Source organism: Populus alba, chromosome 4, assembly GCF_005239225.2.
Source record: "Populus alba chromosome 4, ASM523922v2, whole genome shotgun sequence".
NCBI lineage: Eukaryota > Viridiplantae > Streptophyta > Magnoliopsida > Malpighiales > Salicaceae > Populus > Populus alba.
In genome coordinates this window covers 20,696,951-20,723,655 of record NC_133287.1, presented here as the reverse complement: position 1 = coordinate 20,723,655, position 26,705 = coordinate 20,696,951, and the positions used below count along the sequence as shown (strand labels likewise).

Below are 26,705 nucleotides of genomic sequence, written 5' to 3'. Positions count from 1 at the left end.
CTCTATATAAAAATAACTATCATAATAGCCTTTTTATAAACATAAATTATTTTTCTATATGAAATTTTCATGTGAGGTAATTCGATGTACAAATCATTTGATAAACATCTGCATATTAATTTTATACATCTCTCATACCTCAATTTATGAGAGAAGCTACTTCTTTTCATAAAAAAAAAATATAATATATTTCAGTTTCAACAATTCTAATTATTGTTTAATTTTAATAGAACATTGATAATGAATATTTATGAACAATATTTTGATATAATAGAAATCTCATAATTATAATAACTTTATAATTTTTTTTATAAAGTTTTTTTTTATTATATGAACTTTATCTTTACTTTAAATTTATTAATTAAATATTTTATTTATTAATCAAATATAAATTAATATTAAAATTAAAGAAAGCTTTACTACTTATAATTAATTGGTTAACCATATGGTATATTTACTAATTTATGGAACATCTCCCTTTATTACAAATAACATGGTTTATTTATAAACCACAATAAGTAATTATCTAGAACAATAACTGCTAAGTTTTCTTTTTTTAATGTGATGTATTCCCTCCACACCTATTTTCCATGTATTAACATAAGTTCTTGCTCTGTTTATTTTTGTGTTTAAAAAGTTTTTTTTTTAAAAAAAATTTAATTTAATTTAATTTTTTTCTTTGTTTTAATTTAATATTTTCTTGATATTTTTAGATCATTTTGATGCGCTGATATCAAAAATGATTTTTAAAAATATATATAAAAATATTATTTTAATATATTTCTAATGAAAAAAATTTTTTTTTGAAAAATAATTACAACTACACTCTCAAACAAATTATTATAAAATGTTCTAAAATAAAAAAAAGATAAATATATGAAAATAATAATATGTTTTGTTGAAATAACATAAACGAAGACATAAAAATATATATTTTAGAATACATATTTATTTTTTAAAATATAAAAAATATCTTATTTATCTTGATATTTCCAGGAAATCAGTTTTACCTAAATGCCACCTTTTTTTAAAACCGGTATACACATAAATACGCGAAGGGATCCAATCATTAGTACTTTAAATAGCATAGGACCCAATTTGACTGAAACTAAAGAAATTACATCAATTAGACCAGATACTAAAACTTTAGGGACTCAAGATAAGCTTTATTATGATCTCCCGGCTCTTTACTTTTCTCCCTGTTGATTTCAACATTACCATCAAGTTTTCTCACGTCTCTCTCTCTCTGTATAAAATTTATACCCAAATTTCCTCTCTCTAGAAAAAATAGTAGTAATCTTTTAATTGAAGCTCAACTCCATCGATTCTAAGGTAATCTTCGATTTCCTCTTTTAATTTCTCCTAATTTTGACTGTAACTAGTAGCTAGGGTTTTTCTCCATCTCTTTTGAAATTTATATTTTTTGTAATTATTTCATGTCATTAAGTCAAGTATTTTTTTTCTACTTGCAATTAGTAGCTGATTGCTAAGGATCAACGTGGAAATTTCGATTTTCTTGCAGTTTTTTCTTCTTAAAACTGTTTTTTTTTCTATTGTGAATTTTCTGCTTGGTTCCTCAGAAAATGGCGGGGAAAGAAAATGAATTGAGTGTTTCTCTTAGTTTTATTAAGTTAGTTTCTTGTTTCTAGCAGGTTAAGACGGAATGTTAAATTCCGGGAATAATTTAAATCAAGGAAGTTCCGCACTGTCACCAGATATGCCACCAGTTACACAATGTGTGCCTTTGGAGCCTATTACGTTAGGCAATCAGAGATATACGCGGTCTGGAGAGGTGAGGAGGGTTTTGGGAGTTCCTCTTGGTAGCGTGTCAGAGGATCATTCGTTTGGAGTTGCGCATCCCAAGCCGATGCCTCCAGTGGCAACAGAGGAGCTAAAGCACTTTAAAGAAAGTGTGCAAGATACCTCTAGAAAGGCCAAGTATTTTGTTCATCTCATTGCTACTTTTTAGTTTATGTTATGGTTCGGGATTTTACTGGTATAACTCATGATAAGATTGTTTTAAGTGTAATGGTTATGTGTCATGATTGACATGGAGATTCCATGGGATAATGCAGTCACGGAAAAAATTCATTGCATGTATTTCATGATATAAACAAGATGATGAAAAAAATTGTGTAGTGCTTAACAGGTCCTCTTTCCCCTGATATTTTTTTTTAGCTTTTATATTTTGGAAAACCTGAATTGACCACCACATATTATTGCAATTCAAAATTCTTTCTTTGATGCTATTTCTGTCTTTATGAATATAGAATATCCATGTTTTGCTTTAGATCATGGTGTTGAGGATGTAGTTCAATTTATTTATATGTTGCTGGACTGTGCAAACCTTTTGAGTAGTTATTAAAGGTGCCATGTCAAACAGGGACAGAGCAAAACTGTTGCGTGAATCCTTATCTAAATTGGAAAGGTACAGGGTAGCCTTGAGCTCAAAGAAGCGGCAAAGGAGTGAGCTTTCATTGAATGAGAGGTCAAATTTAGCGAACGTAGCAAAGGTGGCAGGTCAGATTCATAGAAATCCTCATGATATTATGACTCAAAGATTGGAGGACAGGACCAAGAGTATTGGGCTTAACAAGCGTGCTCGTACTTCAGTGGCTGATGTGCGGGTTTGTACTTGAATATAGATTTTGATATCTTTTCTTCTTTTGTGCATCTTCATAATGTTTACAGCGTGGGTTTCTGTTCCAGATTTTTGATTAGAGAGTAGGCAGTTAGTTTCTTAGATGCTTTGTTGAATCAGCCTCCCCCTTTGATCATCAAGAGTATTTATGTTCTCCCTGTAGTATACTCTAGCTTTAACTCTGTTTATATTTTCTGCAAAGTTTTGATAGAATTTTTCTTGTGCTACCAGGCAGATGGTAGGTCCTCGGTGCCCTCAAGGCAACATATGGTAATGGATAAGAGTGGAGATATGGTCCAGGATCTTGGTGGTGGTGCTGTTCGGTATGAAGAAAAGATCCGCAGATTGCCTGCTGGAGGTGAAGGATGGGATACAAAAAATAAAAAGAAACGTTCTGTTGGAGTGATGGGTAATAGAGTTATAAACGGTGATCGAGAACAAAAACGAGCTATGCCTTCCAAGATGAGTGCTGACTCTAAGTTGCGATCATGTGATGCTCAGGGTTTCAGGTAATTCTGTTAGTACATTGACCTGATTACTGATTTTTTGGGTAATGTTATCATTCTGGTTTAATAGCAGGGATCTGCTACAGTTTTATTTTGAGTGTAAGAATGGAGACATCATGTTTAGAAAGCTTGTATCCTATTTGTATCTTTATTGTTTGTTTGGGTTCTCCTTTTCAAAGCGGTGATCTATAATCGACATGCTAGTACATTGCTGCTGTTCTTTAATGGAGTACTTGATGATTTTAGAAGAATAATATCATCTTACACTTTTGCTGATTAAACTATTGGTTGAAGTTCTTCCCCAAGGAATTAAACTCAAAATTTTGTTAATTGTTCACAAAACTTGGCAGGAATTGAAAATTTGATTATTAATATGGCTAAGATTGATGTAACATCTATCATATAATACATTGGCCAGCTATGCAAATGCCCAGGCTTTAGTGTTTTGACAACTTTCATATTTTCTTCAAAATTGCGGGTGCAAAAACATTTCTTCAGAAACTGTAATTATATTTGTAACATGTTTTATGAATGACACTGACATGAACAGTCAAAGAACTTGACTGCTTTTGCAGTTTGATCTGCAAATGTTCCTCAAAGTTTGGGTTTATCATTAGCTTGGCTGGTGAGTTGCGTGCAAGAGTTTTTATGGGGTATTAGAGTTTGGCTGCTCAGGAAGGAAAGTTTGTTTTTTCTGCTAATGATGCATATAGTGGTTGCTTTATTTCATGCTTGTCTGAATTGTTTCCTAATTATTTAAGGCTTCTGAGTGTCTATGGCTGTATGTCACATGTTTAATCATTGCTTTATTCTTTCTTTTCAGTTATGCTTTCTTTTTTTGTAAGTAGCCATCCAGTTGTTGTTATGCTACTGATTAAACTGTGCTCATGCTTTTTCCCACATTCATGGTAAAAGAAGAAAAAGAAAGAGATTTTGTTATATAAATGGGTTTCTAACATATTACAGATCAAAGTCATCTGCTGGAGTCAGTGGATTCAACAAGCTGGAAGGTTCTTTTGAACCTACCAGTTCAGATACCAGTACAATCCTCAAGAATGAAATGGAAAGTGGTCTGCCAAGAAATCGTATTGCTCTTTTAGAGCATAAGGTTGTGACGAAAGGAACAAATAAGTATGTATTTTCATCTTTAATAACTAACTCTTTTGTATAAATGTATCAATAGGTTACATAAGATAGTTTGCTATTGACTTGTGAGGCTATTAATTGATATGTGGTACTGTTTATCAGGCCAAATATTCACGAGGATAATTCAGCAAGCACTCCTAATACAGTGATAAAGGCAAAGGTTTCCCGTGCACCACGTACTGGGTCCATCATGCTGCTAGATTCGTCACTTAAAGTTCAGCCCTCACCCACATCCCTTCAAGGTTCGGAACAACCTACAAGTTCAAATAGAATCCAACTGCCAGGAGTGGTAAATAACCATAAGGGTCATTTGCCAGCAGGCTCATCCTCACATGCAATAGCTCAGTGGGTTGGTCAGAGACCACACAAAAACTCACGCACACGGAGGGCAAATATAATGGCTCCTGGTTCAAATCATATTGAATCTCAGATGTCATCTCAAGGTTTTCCCACTTCTGAATGTGGTGCTAGAACCTCTTCCATTGGAACCAAGGGATATCTGATTGCCAGCAATCTAGATACCAACACTCCAAAATTCAAGAGGGAACTTGAGAGTGTTCCATCTCCATTTGGGTTGTCTGAAAGTGAAGAATCGGGAGCTGGAGAGAATAAACCAAAGGACAAAGGAACAGATGGTAGCGAGGTTTCTCTGTCTGCAAGTCAGAAAGTTGGAACTTTTGTATTGCCTGCTAGGAAGAATAAATCATCAACAAATGAAATTGGGGATGGCGTGCGGAGACAAGGAAGGAGTGGACGAGGGTCATCTTTAACAAGGCCAGGTACTCATCCAGTAAGGGAGAAGTTAGAGAATCTTCCAGCTGTAAAGCCACTTCAGAGTTCAAAGGCCGCTTCTGATAAGAATAAAAGGTGTCTTCCCTAACTGCCTCTACTCTAAAGCAACCTATTGGTTGATCAAATTATAGCGTGAACTTGTTTTAGACCCTGTTCTGAATTTTGAAGCTTATATATATTTCTCTGAATCAGCAAAACTGGTCGTCCACCTTCCAAAAAGTTGAAAGACCGGAAGGCTGTAGTGCGTGTTGGACCAATGCCCAACAGCAGTTCCTTAGATTTTACAGGTACTATTAATTAATAACTGTACAATAAATTTGGAATTTGCATTTTTAGATTTGTGATAGGTGTAGAAACACTGTTGTGCATGATGAACATTGCAAATCTTAAAGCTGTGCTGCAAGGACAAAATTATATGAGAGTGTTTTTCCCAATGGACAAACCCTCTCTTCTTGGCATTACCAAGGTACTCAGCTTGAATAAATACCAAATGGCCATCTACATCTTTCAGCGAATTTGTGCTTCTTCTTCTTTTTTTTTAGTTTCAGGTTTTATTTATTATTTTGTCTATGACTATGCAAGCAATTCAAAATGGTAGAAATTTAGCAGATTACTTTGTACAAATTCCATTTGATTTAAATATTGGCTGCAATCTCTTCTAATATGCTTTGGCATATTATTCACAGGTGAATCTGATGATGACCATGAAGAACTATTTTCAGCTGCCAATTCTGCTCGGAAAGCTAGTGGTCTGCATCTTTACCTTTTCATTAAGCTTATCAACAAAAGCCAGCTCTGTTTTTGAAATAAACTTTGTCTTAAAAAATGGTTGCTTTTGTAGAGCTTGCCTGTTCTGGTCCTTTTTGGAAGAAGATGGACTCTTATTTTGCTCCTGTCAGCTTAGAGGATATGTCCTACTTGAAGCAGGAGGTAATAAGTGGGATGCTTTGATAGATTTGGGATGTTGTGAACGCTTATGAATCAGAGACTTACAATTTCACTTGCTTCGTTGCTCTTTGTGGTTTGTTCAGCTAACATCTGCACAAGGGATTGATGAGAGTTTTTCTCAAATGCTTGGCGCAACATATAATGTTTTGGTACTATTCCTTAATTATCCAGTCTCTCTTTTTCTCTCATGCATTCCTATAAATTGCATTGTGGTTTACCTCCAATTTGTTCAAGAATTGTTACGGATTTTCAACTGTCAGATATCAGTTTTATTTTAATCGTAATTAAACTCAAATGAAACTAAAAAAAAAAAAACAAAGAAAGAAAAATGTGAGAATGAAATTTGATAAAAAGGATCTTTTTCTATCAGGGTGTTCTTGTGCACAAAGAAGTACATCCTGGCAGAAGACAAGGGGAGGACTTCAATCAAGAATCAGCCAAAACAACTTCTTTATGTGGAAGAGTTGAAATGGGAAGTTTGGACAAGGTCGCTCCATTATACCAAAGAGTTCTTTCTGCTTTAATTGAAGAAGATGAAAGTGAGGAATTTTACACACAAAGTGAAGGGAAGAACATGTCTCTTCACTATGCCAGTGATGATTCTCATTGTGGTTCATGTAATCTGATTGATATTGAACCTAAAGATAGAGACAGAATGGAATCTGAAGTTGAGTCAAAAGTGAATTTTCAGACACAGAAGAGTTGTTTCTTGGATAGACTTTCATGTGATAAGAGTGTCGCATCAAATGCAATTGGGAATCCAAGCATGTCCAGTTCGTTGCATAGCAATGAACAGTGGCCACTAGATGATGACTTTTCACATTCAGATGCCGGGCATGCCAGTGAAATATGTTCTAATGATCCAGGTTCCTTGCAGATTAGAGAAATAAATATGCCTGGCTTTTCTTCCTCTGATGGCCAATATCAGCTGATGTGTTTGGATGATCGGCTTTTGCTTGAGCTACAGAGTATTGGTTTATGCCCAGAAACATTGGTAAACATTCTTTTCTGTACATTTATTTGCCTTTTATCAAGTCATATCATGGTGTGTTCCTCAATTTTGTTTCATATTTTATATGCTTCTTATGCCTTCCTGCAGCCTGATCTAGCAGAGGGAGAAGTGATTAATCAAGATATAATGGAGCTTAAAGAAGGGCTACACCAGCAGGTTGTGTGCATCGGTTTCTTTTTCTCTATTTATTTGTTCATAATGAAGAAAGTGTTTGCACTGTTTCTTTCCTCTTTTCTTCTTTTTTTGACTAACGTGAAGTTTTTTCTTTTGAATTCATTTTTCTTTCATTTTACTTGGCTCGTTATCTTTTGTAACAACTTCCATTTCTGACAGACTGGAATAATGAAAAACAAGCTAGGGAAACTTGGTAAAGTTGTTCCGAAAGTAAGAGATATGGAAAGAAGGTAGGTTTTTTGGTGATTGTGTGTCATGAAATCCTTAAGAGTTTTTGCTTAGATCAAAGTAACACTGTTTGTTTGCAGGAATGTTGAACAGGTTGCAATGGACCAACTTATTCAGATGGCTTATAGAAAACTACTGGTACTTGTTTTAGTCTTCTATTGAGCCATTGTTTCTTTTTGTCAACTTCTAAGCAATTAAGGATGGCTATATTATGCAAACCTAGACCACACAGAGTTACAATTTTGCTTCCCCATCTTTTTAGATGGCCTTTGATTGAGATAGAAATATTTTTTGGACAAAAAACCTGCACTTAAGGACTGGCATATATGGACCTCAACAATTTCTTTTCCACCTTTGAATTTGTCAAATAGATTGAGGACACGGCCTTGCGTCTAGGGGTGTGTGAGTTTGATCAAGAAAATTAAGATTTTTGGGCATTCCTACTTATACAACATGTTTAATTGTTTGCTGCACTCCTAAATGAACTTTTCTTGAAAGAACTGTTGAAATATAGCCACATGCATGAAGTGTTATTTTAGGTTCCTGAAATGAAACCTGTGCCTTTTTGTGCATACTTAGTGATAATTAAATGTTTTTAATTTTATAAAATGCAGTTTTTTTTATATATATATATATATATAAAAGCACTCATTTTCTTTTGGGGAATAAGGAAAAATATGTTCCTAGCTGTGTTTGTGTCTGTAAGAAGTTGCATGCTATTTACTGAAAGACATTGCTTGGTTGTTCCATGTGGACATATGGTTTAGTAGCCTCATCCCATAGAATTTTCGGGCTATTCTGAGATAGCATAGCAATTGTATTTACCTATCCTACTAGTGGAGAAAATCAAATTGCACCTTCATAAAACTGGAAAATTTGGAAGTCTATGCTGTACTGCAGTTTTCCAATAAATCCAATGTGCAAGATTAGAATCTGGAATGGACAAGTGTGGAAAATGAATGCAATACTTTTACGCTCTTTTTTGTTGTGGAGATCAAAGGTTAGAACACATAATAACCTTTGGGAGTTTAAAACTGGTGTAACTTGGTCCCTTCCAGATTGGTCATACAAAACATTCCATGTAATTATGAGAATCAAGACCTTTTTTATCTGTTTTATACTATTGCAACTCTGTTATCAATTTATACAGGCTTGTCGTGGGAACAATACCTCAAAAAGTACCATCCGCAAGGTTTCAAGGCAAATTGCATTGGCCTTTGGCAAACGCGCACTTGCTAGATGTCGCAAATTCGAAGATACTGGCAGCAGCTGTTTTAGTGAGCCTGTGCTACAGGAGATCATATTCTCTGCACCTTCATGCAACAATGATGCCAAATCTGTGGACTGTGTTGGCTCAGGAACTGCGAGTAACACTTGTAATGAAGTCTCTAACATTCATGCTGAAGCCAGAGGATCAGGTATATCAGGTCAAATCTTTCCGGTGCTCTTTGATTGTGCTTATTAATGATCTCTTAGGATGGATTTACAATGTGCTATGGATTTCTCAAAATTCTCAGACTTTCTCTGGTGATGTCAGCATATTGATAGTATACTATGATAATTTTAACTATTTTTAGCATTCTTTTAAGTTGCTTTTGTGTTTCACCAGCTGCATGTAATTCTTTCTGTCTTCTTTTCTTGGCACTAGGTGCTGTTTCTAGCACTATCGAGAGATACGATTCTCATAGTGACAACTTTGATAGAATTAAGAAGAGGGAAGTGCTTATAGATGATGTTATTGGTAGCGCTTCATCAAGGGTAACATCCACTCTTGACAGTGCTGCTCTTGGTGGAGTAAAGGGTAAGAGAAGTGATAGAGATAGAGAACAGAGCAAGGATAATTCAAGAAGCAATTCTGTTTCTGGGGCCAGTCGCTCATCATTGGATTGCATCAAAGGCGAGTGCAAAACAAAACCAAAGCCCAAGCAAAAGAGTACTCATTTGTTGAATTCAGGAAATGGACCTCATGGATCTGCTCATTCAGTACCTAATGCTAGTAATAAAATGGAGCGTGTGGGGTCAATGTCTCTTGGCAACATTCCTCAGGATGCCCCCAAAGAAGCGAATGAACCGATGGATTTTGCAAACTTGCAACTGAATGAAATTGATACAATTGAACTAGGAGTATCTACTGACCTCGATGGGCCTCATGATCTCGGCTCTTGGTTGAATATTGATGAGGATGGATTGCAAGACCATGATTCTATAGGTCTTGAAATACCAATGGATGACCTTACAGAGTTGAGCATGCTTTTGTAAAGAACTTCTCACTTCATGCCGGTGGAGCGGGAATGCAAAAACCATTTTTGAGATCCAATCTAACCTTCCTGGTGGAGGTAAGCAAATCAACAATTGTAATTATCGTTGATTCTTCATTATACAAGTAATTGAAGTACATTGATTGTATGAACCGTGATACTGCTTCGAGTCCAAAAAGATCCATGCCCCCTTCAGACTTGCAATATATCTATATATCTATCTGTCTGTTTCTGCATGACGGACTCATTTTTCCTTGTTTCTTTGTCAATCCCTTTCCAAATGCATCCGCATCTGATTCATGTTCTCATCATAGTTTTCGTTCCGATCACAAGAGATAATGATCTTGTGGCATACTTTGCATAAAGTAACAGGATATTTTAATTTCTCATAATACATGCGCAGTACACGTACTATCAAGTAACGAGTCAACTGCGAGAACTTCTCTTTACTATCTGTTTCACCTTGCTAGACATGAACGAAGCATCAATGCACGAAATGTTGATGTTGAGTGTCATCTGGGCTTTTAATGTTGACGTTTTGTAGCTGTGTGGTGGTTTTTGTTTTTTATTTTCTGCTCCAACCTTGTCCCTCTCCATTGTCTCCCATTCTCCATGAGAAACTGAATCCAGATTTTTGTTTTCCTACCAGTAATACTACCGGACCTTCGTGGACTGTCGGTAAAAAGTAAATCATTCCACGTTGGATTGCAGTATTAGCAAATAACAATTCTGAGCCCTCGCTGATTTGCTAATGAAAGGGCAATGACGAATGGTACTTTTTCTGACAAACAAGTGGTTGACCATAAATTACAATATTAGCAAAAAAACAACTACCCATTATATATGACGAAGAGAGATAATGTAAACCAATGGCAAGAATTGGATTTGGTTATCCATCAATGATCCCCACCCGTCTCTTTATGAATGATTTGGTGAGTTGAAGTAGCCATGCTAGTCAATGCCAGACAAGCTTTTATTAAATAAATGTTATGAATATGTTTGCCTGATGATGCGTACCTCCATGAACTCCTAATTTCTGACTGACCCTTTTCTTTTGATACAGAGTAGAGGGATGGAAGCAGCATCACTCTTAGAGAATCAAAACCTAATCTTAAAAAAGGGTGCATAGGACACCTAAAAGTAAAGTAAGGTCATCACTGTGCTCGAATCCTATCTATCACCTTGCGGGGTTATAAAGGCACGCTGATAATGACCCTTAATGGGTCCAAAAGCTGAGAGGCAAAAGGCAACATTAACGAATCCACAATGAATTCATAATTAAGGTTAATTAATGTAATTAATAAATTAACTTATACGTGCAGGAGCATGATATGGCATTTGATCTATACGTAGATCGATTGTTGCCATCAAAGATATGCTACAAGATCTTGAGAGACGATTATAAAAAGAAACATGTCGGTATCTGCTTAAACAAGTATTTATTAAAAATCAAGAGCCACTTTGTAATTAGTGACCTAATTTTGATCCAATGTGTCCCAATGAGGGAATGAATTACAGCCATATACCTTCCTTCGGCATGCAGGTGGAGGTTGGCTGTGTGTGTGTGTATATATATATATATATATGTAGAGAGAGAGAGAGAGTTCATGTTGAGAACTTAAACTTTATCAAGAGATCTGGCAACCTATATATACTAATTAATTCCATTAATCTAGCTATTTGTAAGTTCTTAATTTTGAGTTTTGATATGTATTCCATGTATTGTAATCCATCTTCATGCTTCTTATATCTTTTTTTTTTTTTGTATATATAGAAACTGAAATCCACAGTTTTAAAGAAAAAGATATTAATATCAATAAATTATAGATTATATCTAAAGTAATAAAATTAAGATTTAATTCAGTGTTTTTAAATCAAACCAATAAATTTCTCCCAAAGAGACATGCTACTTCTCCAACTTACATTTTTTCGGGGGCAATATATATATATTGGCATAATATTTTTATGTAAGTATTTTGCGTAGTCCATAGACAAACGCCAGTATTATTAAATTCTCCTTATGTCAAATTAAGATAATGATTAATTTATTTAAGATATGAACTAGTCAAGTTTCATATTAAACTAATTAACAAGTACATATTGATCTGATCAAATTCGATTAATCTGGTTAAGATCTAAGTGAAAATTGATTTAAATTTGAAAAATAAGAAAGTATTGTTTTAACTTTTTAAAACAATTTTATTTTGAATGTAGTCGCCTAAACTATAACCTAATGCAAGTGTCTACTGCCCCAGTACCATTAATTTTCCAGTTCTAGAAATATCATGTCCAAATTACATATCTTCATTTTCATTGACCCAAGCCTGAGATTTTTATATAAAAAAACTTTGCAAACACTAAATATGTTGAAGCATGGGAACTGTGGACTCAGTGCAAAGAACCTGGATATATAGAAAGAAAACTATACAAAATACATTCTTTCTAAGCCCACAGAAACCATAGATTTTCTCTGAAATCTTTCTCAGATGCCTGCAAGGAAATAAAAGTAGAGAACACTGTCAAGGCCTTCTTCTCTCTTTATCCATCGAACACGTAAAACAGGCAGCATGCATGCTCCCGCCACATGTATCACGAATGCCCTTCAGCCAAGACACGCATGCATATACATGCTAGTCCTCTGGGAGCACAAATATTAATTTAGATATTGTATCTTGTTATTGCAGGCTCTCTCTGGCCCTCACCGCTTGCCGTTTATGCATTCTTCAGGATTCACCATTATATGTTTTTTAGCTGCAGAACTCTGAGCATTATTACGTGAAGATAAGGGCATATGAAGGAGGTATGAACGCAGGATGTATTTTTAAAATTATTTGAAAATAATATATATAAACCATTTGAAAATAACTCTTTATATCAATAAAAGAAGAAGAGGAAGAAGAAGAAGTGTCTTAATTGAAATCTTAAACAGTTGGGAAATGATCACCAAACAATATTATTAAATATCCTAGCAACCTAAGAGTTATAATCATACCTTAAACTATATATATTATATATGGTTAATTTAATATAGGTTTGAAATCGAAGGTCCCATGAATTAATTAAATTATACTCATCACTAGCTAGCTAGCTAGACCATGCATTTCATAAAAAAATAAAAAGTTGAAGTGATCTTGTCCACCATTGATGCAAGTTGCTCCTTAGTCGACCTTCTCTAGAATATATTATTGCTTTTGGCTCGGCTCTTTCTTCATGCTTTGTTAGGTCAAAGTAACAAAACCCTTGTCTCTCTCTAACCATTCTTGCTCGTCCTTTCTCCAAGATTTATCATGATAAATATATTAATTGATTATCTCTTAAAATAAATGAAGAGTTGCAAACAACCTTCTCTCTCTCTTGCGCTATAAATTTTGTAATAAAACCTCGCAGGTAAAGACAATAGACTGGGTTTCTTTCCTCCCTCCCCTTTGTCCTATGTAGATTAGAATAATCCATGGCCTCCCCTTCACAACCACTTTCATATAAATGAATTGCAACGTACGGTCCTCTCTTCTTCAACCATTTTTTTAATACAATTCTGATTTTTTTTTCCTGGGGGTTTTCCTTCGATTAATAGTGTTTCTAACCCATTAAAAGCAATGCAATTCTAGCTCTTTTTAGACACACACATATATGGAGTATTAACCATTTCTAGCGTTTCTCATGATTCAAGCATAGTTAGAAAACTCGACGACGGACTCATGATTGATTCTACCCTCAACTCATTGATTATTTTCACTTTCTAAACATCGTTTTAAGTTCTTTTTTAAAAAAGACTAGATTCAATCTAAGTCAAGTCTCTCGATCCGTGGTCTAGCTATGAATTCAAGAGGACGTAGAAGATAACAACACGTTGATATCTTTCTTTAAAGCAAGCGGGAAAGCTCCTCATGCATATAAAATTGATTTGCATTTACAAGATAACATAGTGATTGATGATATAAAGATAATGAAGAAGGCAGAGGAGAAAGAAAAGAAAAGAAAACGATCCTATCTTCACTACTAAAGTGCTTATCCGAATTCTAACAGCCCATAACATTTGTCGCAATACAGGTTCTCAGTCACCGAGGAAGGCAAGCTGTCTGGCTCTTTTGTATCGCTATCCCATGTTCTTTTTTTATATTAAAAGTTGGCGAAATGATTCTGTGAAGGGTGCACCATTTGAAGATCAGTGGTGGTTTGGCATGAGTTATCTTCACTCATCATTGTCCTGCAAATTAAAAAAAAAAAAACCCAAATTGTTGAGTAATGCTAGACACCATGCATGGATTTTATGTTAATGAGACAAGAGAAATAAATGTGTTCTTCATACCACATGTTTTTTTTTATCAGCTTGATTTAATTTATGGGGCCAGATAAGTTAAGTACTGGTGTCAATTCAAAACATTTTAATTTCAAGATTTTTTTTAAAAAATTTAAAAATTAAACTAAATTTTAATTGAACTATGAATTATGAATTAATCATGTCAACACCTGTCTATTTTAATTTTAAACCGGTTCTCAAATTAAACCGATTTTAATAACAATTCATCTGCTTAAGTTTGGTTGGTACAGATCATTCTCTAATAATGAAAAGTAATCATAGTTAAGAGAAGAATATATGACCGACCTGTCGACCAAAAGTAGGATGATGGAAAAGATGTCATGGGATATAATTTTGTCATTAGAAACTTCCATTAAAGTCAAGTTTGGACACCTTGGAAGTTCAAGGGCTAATAATTTATCATAGAGAATACTTACTCTCTAGGACGACATGCCCACAGGGAACTAAGTGCCCGTAGCCTCCCATAATACTCTCCGATCACCAAAAAACACCGCGCCACCTGTCTTACCGTCAAAATCCGGCGGAGTTGGTGAAGGGTTTGTTGCCTCAGATTATCAGCCTGTATTATTTAATAAAAAAAGGCATATATCTCCTTAAATAATGGAGGAGGAGGGGGGGGGGAGAATATATTCAATTGTGAAGAATGAATCGAATAGAAGCTATAATGGGTCCCAAACAGTTGTGTGAACATTTCAAATAGGTTGAAGCTCATGAAGTTGTCTTGTCTAGCAGATGAGGACAATTCAAAACCTTAATAAGATAAGTACACAAGGTTCTTAATTAATTCCCTATTGATCAGGAATTAGAGAGTTTCTAGATTAGTTTAATGTTGTTTATAGGTTTAGCTAGTGTTTGTGTATTTCAACAACCCTTTTGATAGCAACGTTTTATTAGATGAAACACTCCCATCAAAACCCTAGCAGTCACCATTATGAAAATGGACTTCTTAGCAGAAAAGTAAACATATATTCTTTCCAAAATGATTGGCCATGTAAAATTAAAATAAGCTATAGTGCAAGTCAAGGGACCATCCATCCACCCTAAACGTGGCAAACAAGTAGGGGAAGGATCAATTTTGATGTGTAAAATTATGTTAAATCATTTACAAGTTGACCATAAGCTTGATAGTGACAATACAATCAATATCCATTCTTCCAAGGCAGATATTTATATGATGGACAAATTAATCCATGTTAATTGCACTGGGGACATGACTGTAGCATGTCCTGTTGACTAAGTTAAATTAAACACTTAATATTTTGGATAAAAACTCGATAAAAAATGTTAAATCAAGCTTATCTTCAAGGAAGTGTAAGCCCTGAGACTCTTGCTCCTCGGGTGTAAGGTGTAGAAATGGCGGCTCAAAACAAGCTAGTCATGTTGGATATATAATGGAATGGAACATTTGAGCTACTACAACCTTCTTCTTTGTTGATAGCTGAACTAGAACTACTTCAAAAGGTTTTTGTTCACTTGCATATGATTAATGTCATCAAACACATCTCTAATCATGGTGTTAAGACAAATCAACATCTAATCTTCTATCACTTAATCAAATGAGAGGGATGTTGTTTAAAGTATATTTGTTGCCTCCCCCGATGAAATGTACTCTCATCCCTGTACCAAATAGCTTCCACTAGAATTGGAGCTCTTGTTATTACCTTGACATGAACATTAAAGTTGATGCATCACCTTGTTGCTAATCAGAAGCATGATATGTAGGAGCTAGCTTTCATGAAAATCAAGTGAAAAAGACCCTACTGTGTCACCTAAGTTTCTTATTTCAACCTCTAGACTTGAGAGCTAGCAGCTTTTCAATATCATTTTCAAAAGGCACTAAACTTAACTTTGAAATGAAGTACACCACTCTCCAATTCTGACATAAACTGAAAGTGCTGTTTTTGGACTCTCCTCGCAAGCCCTCGTCTGTTTACTATTGGCCAATGGTTCGTGACAAGGTACTAGTATAAGACTTATGATCACTATCTTATTGTCTGCTACTCAATCAATGTAATAAAGGCTAATGACATGCGTACCTGGCGAACGAACCCTTCAAGATTGGCAAGCTTGCCCAAGGCCACTGCCATCTGCTGCATTCCACCAATGACCGGTCCGCCGGCAATGGTGTCAACCAGAGACTGCTGGAGCTGCTCAAGGCCTTGGGAGAGAGCCTCCTCTGCCTGCTGTGAAGATTGTTGAAGGTTGTAGATCCCCATGATTTGCTGTTCTGTTAAGGGGTCTAGTTGGGATATTAACATCTGCTTAATAGAAACAAGAGGGAAAAAAAAATAATGTTTAATTTCTGGTAGGAACAAAATGAATAATCTGATAGGGATATTTTAGTCATTTAACTTTAGCTGCATGTGTGTGCTCCTCGACACTTTAAGTAGATGTCTTAATCACTCATTTTTTAATGGTTAATGTGCCCTTCATAAGGGGAATATTTCATCTGATTAAATTAATTTTAACACTAGCTCTTAAATCGGGTTTTTTCACTGACCCGGCATAATTAGTGTCACTGTGCCTGTTTCTTTCTTGTTAAATGACTAAAATAGCCTTACCTGTTTCTTTCTTGTTAAATGGCTAAAATAGCCTTACCTGTTTCTTTCAAAGGATTTTTCATAATTACTGTTCTACTTTGTGTACTACACAATCCTGCGCACAGTAATTTCCTACGGCAGCCACCAAAATGGAAAATGGCAGACTATCTCAAGCAGAATGTAATGAGCTAATTAAAATGGAGTAGAAAAATCAGACCTTGATGAGTTCTGAGGGCCTAAAACCACCCATCCAGAGGAAGCAACGCTCCGCCGGAGTGGACCACATTCCGGTGATGAGATGACACATATCAGATTTAGCCGCCTCTACCTTGAGCCGGAAAATTTCATCATAATGTGAAATGTATCCATCTACTATAACTCGTAGTTCACCATCAGATAAATGAGCATGCAATCCGGCCCGGAGCTCCGACATGTGCCGGTGGTCATCTTCTAGCCATCTTGCATACTCCATATCAAATATTGCAGGTCCTGTAATCACAGCAATAATAACAAAAATAGTTAAAAATTATTGGTTGGGGTTCATTTAATAATAATAAATAAATAATGTGAAATTTATCCATCCCCTTGAAAAATCACCAACTGCGACGAGGACTTAAATAAATAAAAAGTTGATAAAAGCTGGAGTCTTCTTAGTTTTTTTTTTCCTCCGTAAATTCACTACTTCACTGTGAAAAATTCAAGAGAAATCACCAGAGCTGATATTGCCACCAGCACCACCACAGCCACCCATGAATAAACCCTGAAAAGCAACCCAGAATTCAAAAAAAAAATAATAGTGATTTCTTTTTAAAAAAAAAAAAATGCATTAATTACTGTAATTTTGTACATAATCAAAGACCTGCTGTCTAGCTCTTTGAAGATCTTGCTCTAACTGAGAAAGCTTTATTCTGCTAGTCTCTAGCTGTTGAACATATGCCTGTTTTGGGACAGAACATAAAGGCAGCATTAATGATGTTTTAGCATTAATTAAAGTGTCCAAGTTGCTGGTAAAGGAAAATGACCCTTGCCTTTTTCCTCAGTCGACTCTTCCTTGCAGCTTCTCTGTTTTGAGCTAATCGTCTCAATGTCTGGAACCAAAAGCAAAGCAAAAAAAAGACATTTATTAGTCACAAAAGGCAACAAATTTTGAACGAACATTGTTAAGGTGGTCAAGAAAAGAAAAGGAAGAAAAAACCTTAGCATCAAGTGGTTTCTCTGATGTTGAAACTTTTCTCTGCAACATGACATAAAACACATGTAAACCACTGTCCCAGTACCCAAAAACAAGAAGTTTGAAATGAACCCAAGTAAAAAAAAATTACGCTTGGTCTAAGATGTAGCATGCTTATGGAGAGATAGATGGTTGAGTTAAGAATTGAAATATAAAGATAAACGGGATATCTCACAGAATTCCCAGGAAGAAATTGTGGTAGCTGATTCTCAATATGAGAGTCTTGTTGTAGAAATTGGAAATCAAGAAGGTCTGGATAGCAAAAATCATCATTTTCTTCCATTTTGTGGAGGTGTTTTGGCTAAATTCCTGGTTCCAATACTGAATTTTTAAGGCTAAAAACATATGGTTAAGTGGTAGTTATAGGGATTGAGTAAAGTGGGTCATTGTTGCTGTACAAGAAAGAAATAAGTGTAAAGATTCTCACTCTGGCCTTACATATTTATTTACAGCTCTCTCTCACTCAGCCTCTCTCCCTCTGATTTCATGTCAGACATTTGAACAGAAAATCCTTCAGGGATCAGGGAAGGGTTTGGCCTCTTCGATTTTATGTGGGTGGTTGGGATCTGTGCTTTTGAAGATTGAAGATATGGAGAGAGGGAGCAATAAAGATACCAATTTTTTCCTGAGTTTTGGGATTTTGGGGGAGAGAGAGAGAGAAAGAGAGAACTTGGAGATTAATTATTAAGCAAAACAGTTGTGTTAAGAACCTTTTCATGGGGAGCTTTGGCAGGTGATTGATTCTGTTGAGAGGGTCGTCCTCCTGTTGTTGATGTATCATTAGCCATATCTACTTGTTGCTGATCTTGAAACTGTAGATGCTTCTGATCAAAAGCCTGATTGTAATGATCCGAGGAAGATGCCTTTTTACTGATGGGAGATTCCGGTTCCAGATGAGCATCAGCTTTGCTTGAAAGAGTGTTCGTTGCTGAGCCTGAGTCAGTACTCTCCCCTCCTGACTTTGAACTTCCCTGAGTTTTTTAAATTAAAAAAAAAAAAAAAAAAGGCAAACCCCACAAGAAACATTCAAAAGGGCAGTCAAGAATCAAGATTCATTATTAAAAAATGTGCTAAATTCTGGAAATGGGAAAGCACTCAAGAGCCATGTAGAAAGTTTTAAAACTTTTCAATCAGAATGACTTTCAGGAAAATGTTGATGTGAAGAAAATAAGTGTGGGGAGATTGGCTTGGACTTTCATAGCCTATTGTTTCTATCCAGTGCAGGCATCAAAAGACAAAAGACACGGTCAAAGATAATGAAAGGATGCTAAGAAACTACTACTCTTGGGGTTTGCTGGAATCTAATTGGCAACGAAGGGAACATCTCCAGTGTTGCTGCACGTCTGCCTGCTACTGTAAATAAAGCTGCAAGAATCAACAAAAGCAGAATCTCAGAAGATCAGATCACCTCAAAATAAAGACAATAAGATTTTAGTACTGTTTTCTTTGCCACCTAATCCCCCTCTTTTGTGCAGTTAAAGTCAAGTGAATCATTCCAAGGCGGTCAGGTTTCTATGTTTGTAGCCCTCTTACACCATTGATTTCTCTAGCCTCCTCAGAATGATTACTGTATCGGAAATGGTAACCCCCCCATGCTGTACTCTTCTACACAATAGACAAATTCAAACCTCTCTCTCTCTCTCTGCTTGTTTTAGAGTTGGTTATGCTTATCTGCTCATCAAGCGTCACAAAAGGAGAAAAGATAGCAAAGAAAGATATAGGAAGAGGGTGGTAGCATACGTGCTTTAGCTTCATCATTCCTCATCTGAACTCCTTGCAGCACAATCGCTTCTTCCAGCTCTCCAAAATCAAAAGCAGATCCTTCTTGATTACTAGAGACAAAAACATAATAATACCATGTCAGTCATAACCGAAAACTATTCAAATATGAGAATTTTGAAAGTTGACTAGTTCTTGGCATACATGAAATTGGCTGATGGGGTGTTGATTCCATGTGCATAAGGGAGATGGTGATTCGAGGGAACTGAGTTTGATAAACCAGTCTCTCCAACTCTGTAGCTAGCCATGCAAGACTCTCTCTTTTTTAGACCATTCTACTCATCATATCTTTCTCCAACAAGAAGTAACCGATCAAAAACAAAAACATGTTGTGTAGACAACAAAAAGAAATGGTAAGAAACAGAGAAGTTGGACAGTAAGTAAACTACTGTCAAAACAAATTCAAATTCACAAGCACTATAGCTTCTAATTCTATGTTTACCTCAGTTTAGTATTGAATCCCAGAGGTAGGAAAGGAAGGAAGCTGTACTCAGAGAAGAGCACAACTGAGAAGAAAGGAGGGAAATCAAAGCTAGCTTTCTTGTCAGAGTATATCTAGTTTCTACTCTACAAGAAGGGACGGGTCTTTATCTTCAGATATCTCTCTCCACTGTTTCCAACTTTTGGCCCTTTCATGGCTGTCTCTGTCTCTTGCTTTCCTTAGCCTTCTTTCCCTCCTTCAATGCGAAGAAAACTAACCTGATTTTATTACTCTGTTTTGCTTTTATCTCTTTCTTCCCTTTTTTGTTTCTTTTTGGAGCCTGCTTTAGTTCCATCAAACAGGGCTTTGAAAGTTGAAACTCATCCCCCTGTGTAGTAAACCAAAAACCTTGTCCTTACAAGCAAGAGCTGTCTCAAGCCCTCTATAATAAAAAATAAACACAAAAAAATATATAATTAAACAAAAACAGAAGAAGAGGAGGTGGGGTCTTTAGCAGGAACCCACTAGAATCACTGAATGACTCCTACTCCACTAAACCGCCTGTGCTATTCAAACAACAACACTTAATATCATGGGAGATGAGACAAGTTTTTCTTTCACAGAAAATGGTAATAAAAAAGAAATCTTTTTGATGGCCTAAAAGGGGATTGAGTTTGCTTTTGACAACTCTAGGCGGCAGGATTGCAAGAGGGAGGAGGGGGGTTTAATTTTAATTTTTAGTTATTTTTTAAGAATTAATGTGAATTGCTTCAACCAGAATAATAATCCCAAAACAAAACCCATCTTGTAATATATCAATCCAAGTTCTTGAAATGGATTTGTTTGGTATTATCTTCTTCGTTGATAGGTCAACATCCATTCCCTGTCATCACCTAAAACCATCCCACATTAAGATTCCTTTCCTTTAATAGAAATCTATTATTTCTCTGAGGCCTCGGAGTTAAAGGATCATCGCAAAATTCATTTCATGAGGTAAGATCATCTCCCTTTGTGTTGCCAATGCTCCAAACCCTTTTTCTTTAGAGCAGGGATGGCCAATCCTATGCAACCACCCTTTTATTAAGGTCTGACCAAAAGAAGAAATACAGGTGAAAAGTTAAGAGTCAGATAACAGATTATAAAGCTGTTTAAGCAAAGCAAAGCATAGCATTATTGATGATAAGTGCTAGTATCCTTTGATGTGTCTGTGTGTCTAGGTAGGGAGAGAAAAGGCTATTGGACCCATGATCTTTCATAAAAATAGGTAAAAACAAATACTTTATGTTGTGCTTATCTGCTACTCTTGTAGGTAATATGCCCTTACGCCAATTATTCCCTTGTGATCCCAATGATTGGCCTAAAAAAGGGTATGGCTCATACATAGAGGTAGGGTTCGTGGATTAGGTAAAAATATGAATTTCAAGCCTAACATAACTTTGTTCCCAATAAACCTTACAGCTTGTTCTTCTCATGAAAGATTCTCAGAGCCTTTTAGATTGTAGATTCCATGAATCTTGCATTTACTCTAAATCTTTTACAAGTTCCTTTGCTTCCAGGCTTGTAGAAAGGTGATTGGTCTAGATCAAATCCAAGTATTAAGTAAGATTTTGGTTCACTAATTCAAGGCCTTGCTTGTCACTTAAGCATGAAACTAAAACATATATACACTGATTGATACTGCTTCTTCATATAAGGAATTGAGTTGCGTGAGCTAGGTTTAGAAGATTATCTTACAGTTTCTCAATTTATTAATCAATTCAGGAAACTTGTTTAAAAATGTTAAGAAGGGATGGACCAAATCCAAATATAATGAAAATCATGTTAATTATTTTAGTTCTACTAAAAAACTATTCTTAAAAATGTAGAGAATGCACTCATAAAATCATTCAAATGATATAGTTTCATATATTTCTTACCGTAGAATGGAAGGGAGAGAGTTATTCAAGTCGTTGTTTTATAACATGCTGAGAAATTTCCATGAATTATCAAGATAACTGCTATAGATTTCTCATTTGCTTAGAGGCCTTCTCTCTCAAAACAAGTAAGTTAAGGGATGCTCTGCTGTTATGAAAAGAAATAACTTCTCTCACTCGGTGTATCCTCTCAAAATTCTGGCAATCTTGGTGCCAAGATTCCAATTTATCTGTCAGTAATTTATCAGATGATGTAGTAGCTCCCAAATCTCTAATCAGCCACTGATCGGAAGTAGATACATGATTGAAACTTAAACACTTATTTGGTTGTTAGAACATCTGCCAGGGCCACCACCTAATACAAGAAGTAGGTGGGTGCTGGGCTGCTGGCTATTTTAATTTTGTACAACAAGTCCATTTGTTAGTGTACCATAAAACAAATAAAAAAAACATAAATATATAAAATAATTTTACCACATAATAATTTCTTGTCCTTTCAAAGCAAAATAGATAGAATCTTCGTCTCTTTTATCTTCCAATGTTACACTGGGCTTTATTTCCTCCTGGTTAGTTGACGTTATTCCCATGAAAAGAGCTGGGGGCACAGTTTCAGCCTCAACCCCACCAATAGAGCAAAAACTAAACAAAGACAATTTCACTTGAGATTTAACATTTGTACGAGTTCTCCTTCAAGGATTTACAAAAAAGCAACAGCACCATGTAATATAATCTGGTACTTGGGAATCTTCTCTTAAGCTGAAATTATCGGACGTCTTGTTTCAGTAATCTTTCAAAGATCGCGGCCATATCCTACAAAAGCTGTTCCCTTTTAATCCGATTGACATAAAAAATGAGCCTTACATCATGCTAGCCTGCAACAATTGAATATTTTCCAAGGAATTTAATAAATTGTAGGTGTGTGACAAGTGCTTTTCATTCAAAACCAGCATAGCTCTGTTATGGCCACAGATTCTCCGGCCATTCATGTGTTACAGGAACACTCGTGATGTTTGCGATTCATCAGATCAAGGGGTTGAATGGTCTGATCGTCGCTTCAATGGGCCATGGACACTCCATCCTCGGGTAATTTCTCTCCCATATAAAGGATGACGAGCTGCATGTTTCTGCTGTAAGATCGATCCTCAGCGGGCCATTCTTATTTCATCACTGAAAGAAATTCCAGGTATTTCACCAATAAGACCAAACGTTGTGGGATTACTTGATATCTACCTTGGAACGTTTCCTATATATATGGTATGTACTATGTAGGTATGTCTGTAGGCACTCGTGTATATTGGCATCTAGACCTCAGCCATATCACACGGATCAACATCCTTAAAAACAGTTAAGCTGCCGTCACACGAGCAGCAGGGAGGTGCAGTTAAATTATGCAGATAAAAATTTGCCCATTGATCCCAAAAACTCTGATAGCCATAATTTAAAACCACATCATTTTTTCCCTGGCAAGGGAGTCTCTTAGAATTATAGAGATCCATAAAAAGATAAATCGTTCAGTTTAGAATTTGTAGTTATGTCAAAGTCAGACATCACTCGCTCATTGCAAATTTTATTGACAAAAAAACTGCTATCCTTGTTCCACCAATGATTTTACTATCATTTCCATATTTTCCAGATATAGAAACGTCGGCACCAGTACTCCATCAAGGACAGGGAATACAGTTAAAAAAACAACTCATAAAGGGACGCGGAAAACCATCGGTCAAATAAAACCAAGCTGCACTGTTTATCTGTGTGTGTGGGAGAGGAGGGGGGGGGGGGTGAGCAAGAAAGGCAGAGCAAACTTTTCAATCAGATGAAAAGAAAGGCTTGTCTACAGCAATTGAGTAAAATGAAAACAAAGTGAAAAGAAAACATGTTTCCGTTGCAAAAGCAAGTTGCAATTATAAGGAAGAATTCAGATATCATTTACAGGACATGGAAAGGGATGCTCGTGCTCAGGTTATAAATGCTGCGAATCTTACCTGGCGTATGTTGTAAATAACTTGTTTAGAAGTCAAAAGGTGAACATGGACGAAAAGCAATCACGAGATTTCTATTCATAATCGAACTGCACATCTACATGCATGTATGTTCTCATGAGCTGAACTATGGATGAGGTAAAATTGGCCAACATTTGGCATTCTTCATGACCTTTGGCCTCTGAAACAACACCATGAATCACCAACTTCTTGAGATTTGGACACAGTTTTAGCAGTCCCTCCACCCAAAGAGAAAAGAGATCATTAATTACAGTCCACCCGAGTTCCAAGGTAATAACATTTTCCAAGTGGGAAGAACCTTGTAGACCATAGTTAACCACTCCATCTCTCAGGTCATAACTTAATGCAAGGTGGCTGAGATGTGGGAAACAAACAGCAATATTTTCTAAATCCACAATCTCATCCTCGTCATCAAAGACCACGTCCCAAAGACGAAGTTTCCTTAACTTGGATGATTTTGAGATCATTAGGTAGAACTTTGGCCAAATAATAGTGAAGTTGCTGACATCTATGCTCTCAAGATTATCAACAGTCTCGCCAATATAAAGTTGAATAACACTCACGTCATCAATTTTGAAATGCTTCAAAGTACCCTTTCCAATGAGTTCAAATAGCTCAAGAGCACAATCCTTCAAGTGCAAGCTTTCAATGTTATCCGCTTCCAATATAAACTTGTCCAAACTAATTGCTTCGACATAAACACTCTTTAATGTAGGGCTGCTCAGTTCAACAGTCACCTGTGCATCAGATATTGCAATCTCTGGATTAACAAGCCTCAAGGTCTCAATCTTTGGGCAAGCAGTGAGTAAAAGATTGAGATCCAATGCTGAGATACTGACATAACTCAAAGAAAGGGATTTTAAACAGGGGAATCTCTGAAAATTGGGTTCAACCCCTGTTATCGAGTTATGGGACAGTTCCAAAGTTTCCAGCTTCTGCCTGCCACAAATCTCAAGAATATTAACATTCGGAGTGGTCCGAACATTATAAATCAATCGATGCAAGGTTTCCCTGGTGTACATGAGCCAAGCAATAACTGTTGAAGCAGAAAAATCATCAACATCATCCATCAAAATTGACAAGCCTTGTAATCCAGTGGTTTGGAATATTGTTTGAGTTATCAGTATCTCTAGCCGACTACCCAAGAGATCATGATAAACATGCCAATCATTGGAATTGAATGAAAGGGTGTGAAGGTGTTTACGACAAGCTTCTCGCCACTTCCGACATGTTGCAGAAGCTATCACCACATCTCGAGCGCTTCCTAGCAGTGACAAAATGTTCCCAATAACTTCAACTGGAAGATGTTCCATTACCCGAAAACAAAACCCTAGAGTTTCAAATCCTCAACTAGGGCTTCCCCCGTAACTCATCAGAAAAATCAACACGGCTCAGTTTATAAGACACAAGCTAATGAACTCTTCCACTACATTTGGATCCTGTGCATCGTTCCTTCCTCAATAACCCCAAAGTTTGATCTAGTACACAAACATAAAAGCTACTCAACATGGTAAAACAACCAATTGGCACAAGCCAACATATGAGAAATTAAAAAAAAAAATCAAACTCACTAACTCACAAAGCATGCAGTGAAATTTGAAATGATAGAAACAGAAATCCAAAACACATCAACAAAACCAACCCCCCCAAAAAAACACTCAAAATTCAACATCAGGGCTAGCCAGTAACATTGATTTCAACAAAAAGATAAAATCTTTTAACATGTTAGAAAAAAAATTCCAACCCAACAAAACATCGAGCCATCCGGCAATAAAGAAATCAACAAACAAAACCCATCAGAAACATAAAATCCGGCATCTAGGTATTAACAAACCAGGTCAGAAGTTCACACTACAGCGTTAGTTAACACAAATAAGATGTTGAAAGCAATGAGATTCAATAAATCATACCCATAATTAAAAAACGCAAAATAAATAAATAAATATGCAAGAGGGCCATCAAAGATCTTACCAAACAAAAAACCAGCAAGAAATTAATGATTAAAAGGGAGAGAATCAAGATGGGGGGCTGATTCCAGGCGTTACTTCTATGAAGATCTGCCACCCTGGAGAATAGAGAGGGAGATTATAAGTTGAAAGAATCCATCATGATGAGTGAAATACTGAATAAAAAAATAGGTTTTTTATTTGTAATTATTTGCTATTTTTAAAAAAAAAAAGGACAAACCTAAGAAAAGTACTCCATCTATACGAAAAATCTTAATTAGATCCCCAATCTATTTTAATCTCGATTAAATTTAATTAAGTCTATTCGTTGGTTTCAATTAAAAATTTATCTTTTTTTTAATTAAAAAAAAAAACATGATTCTCTAATATTTCCCCATCCACAAACCATGTAAAAATACAGAAGGTTTTATATATATATATATGCAAACAATAATTATTTGTTTTTAAAAATACAGAAGGTTTTTAAAAAATTGTTTTTAAAAAAATTAAAAAATTTTATTAATAATTATTTTTTTATATATTTTTTGAATTTTTTTTAATAAACTGATTTAAAAATAAAATTTACTAAATAGAAGAAAATGAAAAAAAATACTATATAAGGTTGCACATATTAAAAATATCATAAAATATATATTTTTAATTTATAAAAATAAATAAAATTTATATGAAATATATAAAAAATAATACAAACAAGTCATATTAACCTCGTGAAAAATTAAAGACACCTAATATAATTTAAAAAATAACTATTATTAAAAAAAAGGTTAAATAAGCCCAAAAATGATATAGGAGGGATATTAATTAAAAAAAAAACTTAAAAAATTATTT

General features: G+C 35.5%; 3 protein-coding genes across 11 annotated transcripts; 1 reads left to right on the top strand and 2 right to left on the bottom strand.

Moving 5' to 3' along the window:
- Window positions 1–1,196: 1,196 nt before the first annotated feature.
- LOC118038919 (uncharacterized) lies at window positions 1,197–11,363 on the top strand. 7 transcript variants are annotated; one of them, XR_012169641.1, is made up of 18 exons: window positions 1,197–1,332; window positions 1,653–1,938; window positions 2,384–2,627; window positions 2,873–3,150; window positions 4,114–4,278; window positions 4,396–5,160; window positions 5,278–5,372; window positions 5,772–5,834; window positions 5,927–6,015; window positions 6,117–6,182; window positions 6,404–7,027; window positions 7,133–7,201; window positions 7,379–7,449; window positions 7,528–7,585; window positions 8,598–8,874; window positions 9,096–9,783; window positions 10,355–10,637; window positions 10,769–11,363. XR_012169641.1 is itself a non-coding variant. In XM_035045432.2 (16 exons), the coding sequence occupies exons 2-16, from the start codon at window positions 1,664–1,666 to the stop codon at window positions 9,704–9,706; spliced, it is 3,744 nt and encodes a 1,247-aa protein (XP_034901323.1). In that variant the 5' UTR covers window positions 1,197–1,332; window positions 1,653–1,663; the 3' UTR covers window positions 9,707–9,960. The 7 variants fall into 7 exon arrangements, 5 of the variants coding, with proteins under 5 accessions (XP_034901323.1, XP_034901324.1, XP_034901320.1 ...); XR_012169640.1 differs by lacking the exon at window positions 10,355–10,637 and having other exon boundaries at window positions 10,769–11,360; XM_035045432.2 differs by lacking the exons at window positions 10,355–10,637; window positions 10,769–11,363 and having other exon boundaries at window positions 2,384–2,621; window positions 9,096–9,960.
- A 2,198-nt stretch (window positions 11,364–13,561) lies between these two features.
- LOC118038920 (transcription factor TGA9) lies at window positions 13,562–20,420 on the bottom strand. Of its 2 annotated transcripts, none has more exons than XM_035045435.2 (13): window positions 20,019–20,420; window positions 19,721–19,864; window positions 19,538–19,629; window positions 19,077–19,162; window positions 18,508–18,768; window positions 17,762–17,800; window positions 17,595–17,654; window positions 17,426–17,503; window positions 17,278–17,326; window positions 16,784–17,055; window positions 16,063–16,284; window positions 14,443–14,585; window positions 13,562–13,912 (listed from the first exon to the last, which is right to left on the bottom strand). In XM_035045435.2, exons 2-13 carry the CDS (start codon window positions 19,822–19,824, stop codon window positions 13,825–13,827), a joined length of 1,494 nt encoding a protein of 497 aa, XP_034901326.1. In that variant the 5' UTR covers window positions 19,825–19,864; window positions 20,019–20,420; the 3' UTR covers window positions 13,562–13,824. The 2 variants fall into 2 exon arrangements, with proteins under 2 accessions (XP_034901326.1, XP_034901327.1); XM_035045436.2 differs by having other exon boundaries at window positions 19,080–19,162; window positions 20,019–20,419.
- Window positions 20,421–22,351: 1,931 nt separating this feature from the next.
- Window positions 22,352–26,039, bottom strand: LOC118038921 (F-box/LRR-repeat protein At1g67190). Of its 2 annotated transcripts, none has more exons than XM_035045438.2 (2): window positions 25,882–26,039; window positions 22,352–25,408 (listed from the first exon to the last, which is right to left on the bottom strand). In XM_035045438.2, the coding sequence occupies exon 2, from the start codon at window positions 25,221–25,223 to the stop codon at window positions 23,964–23,966; it is 1,260 nt and encodes a 419-aa protein (XP_034901329.1). In that variant the 5' UTR covers window positions 25,224–25,408; window positions 25,882–26,039; the 3' UTR covers window positions 22,352–23,963. The 2 variants fall into 2 exon arrangements, with proteins under 2 accessions (XP_034901329.1, XP_034901328.1); XM_035045437.2 differs by having other exon boundaries at window positions 22,352–25,388.
- Between the last annotated feature and the right edge of the window lie 666 nt (window positions 26,040–26,705).

Bases quoted from the DNA above. Each gene is read 5' to 3' on its own strand.
- LOC118038920 (XM_035045435.2), bottom strand. From the start codon at position 19,824: ATGGCTAGCTACAGAGTTGGAGAGACTGGTTTATCAAACTCAGTTCCC. The intron at 19,630-19,720 runs GTATGCCAAGAA...TTTTGTCTCTAG, and splicing joins ACCCCATCAGCCAATTTCAT to TAATCAAGAAGGATCTGCTT. The intron at 17,801-18,507 runs GTTCTTAACACA...GTCATGTTGCAG, and splicing joins CCAAAGCTCCCCATGAAAAG to AGAAAAGTTTCAACATCAGA.
- LOC118038921 (XM_035045438.2), bottom strand. From the start codon at position 25,223: ATGGAACATCTTCCAGTTGAAGTTATTGGGAACATTTTGTCACTGCTA.
- LOC118038919 (XM_035045429.2), top strand. From the start codon at position 1,664: ATGTTAAATTCCGGGAATAATTTAAATCAAGGAAGTTCCGCACTGTCA. The intron at 2,628-2,872 runs GTTTGTACTTGA...TTGTGCTACCAG, and splicing joins CTTCAGTGGCTGATGTGCGG to GCAGATGGTAGGTCCTCGGT. The intron at 4,279-4,395 runs GTATGTATTTTC...ACTGTTTATCAG, and splicing joins GTGACGAAAGGAACAAATAA to GCCAAATATTCACGAGGATA.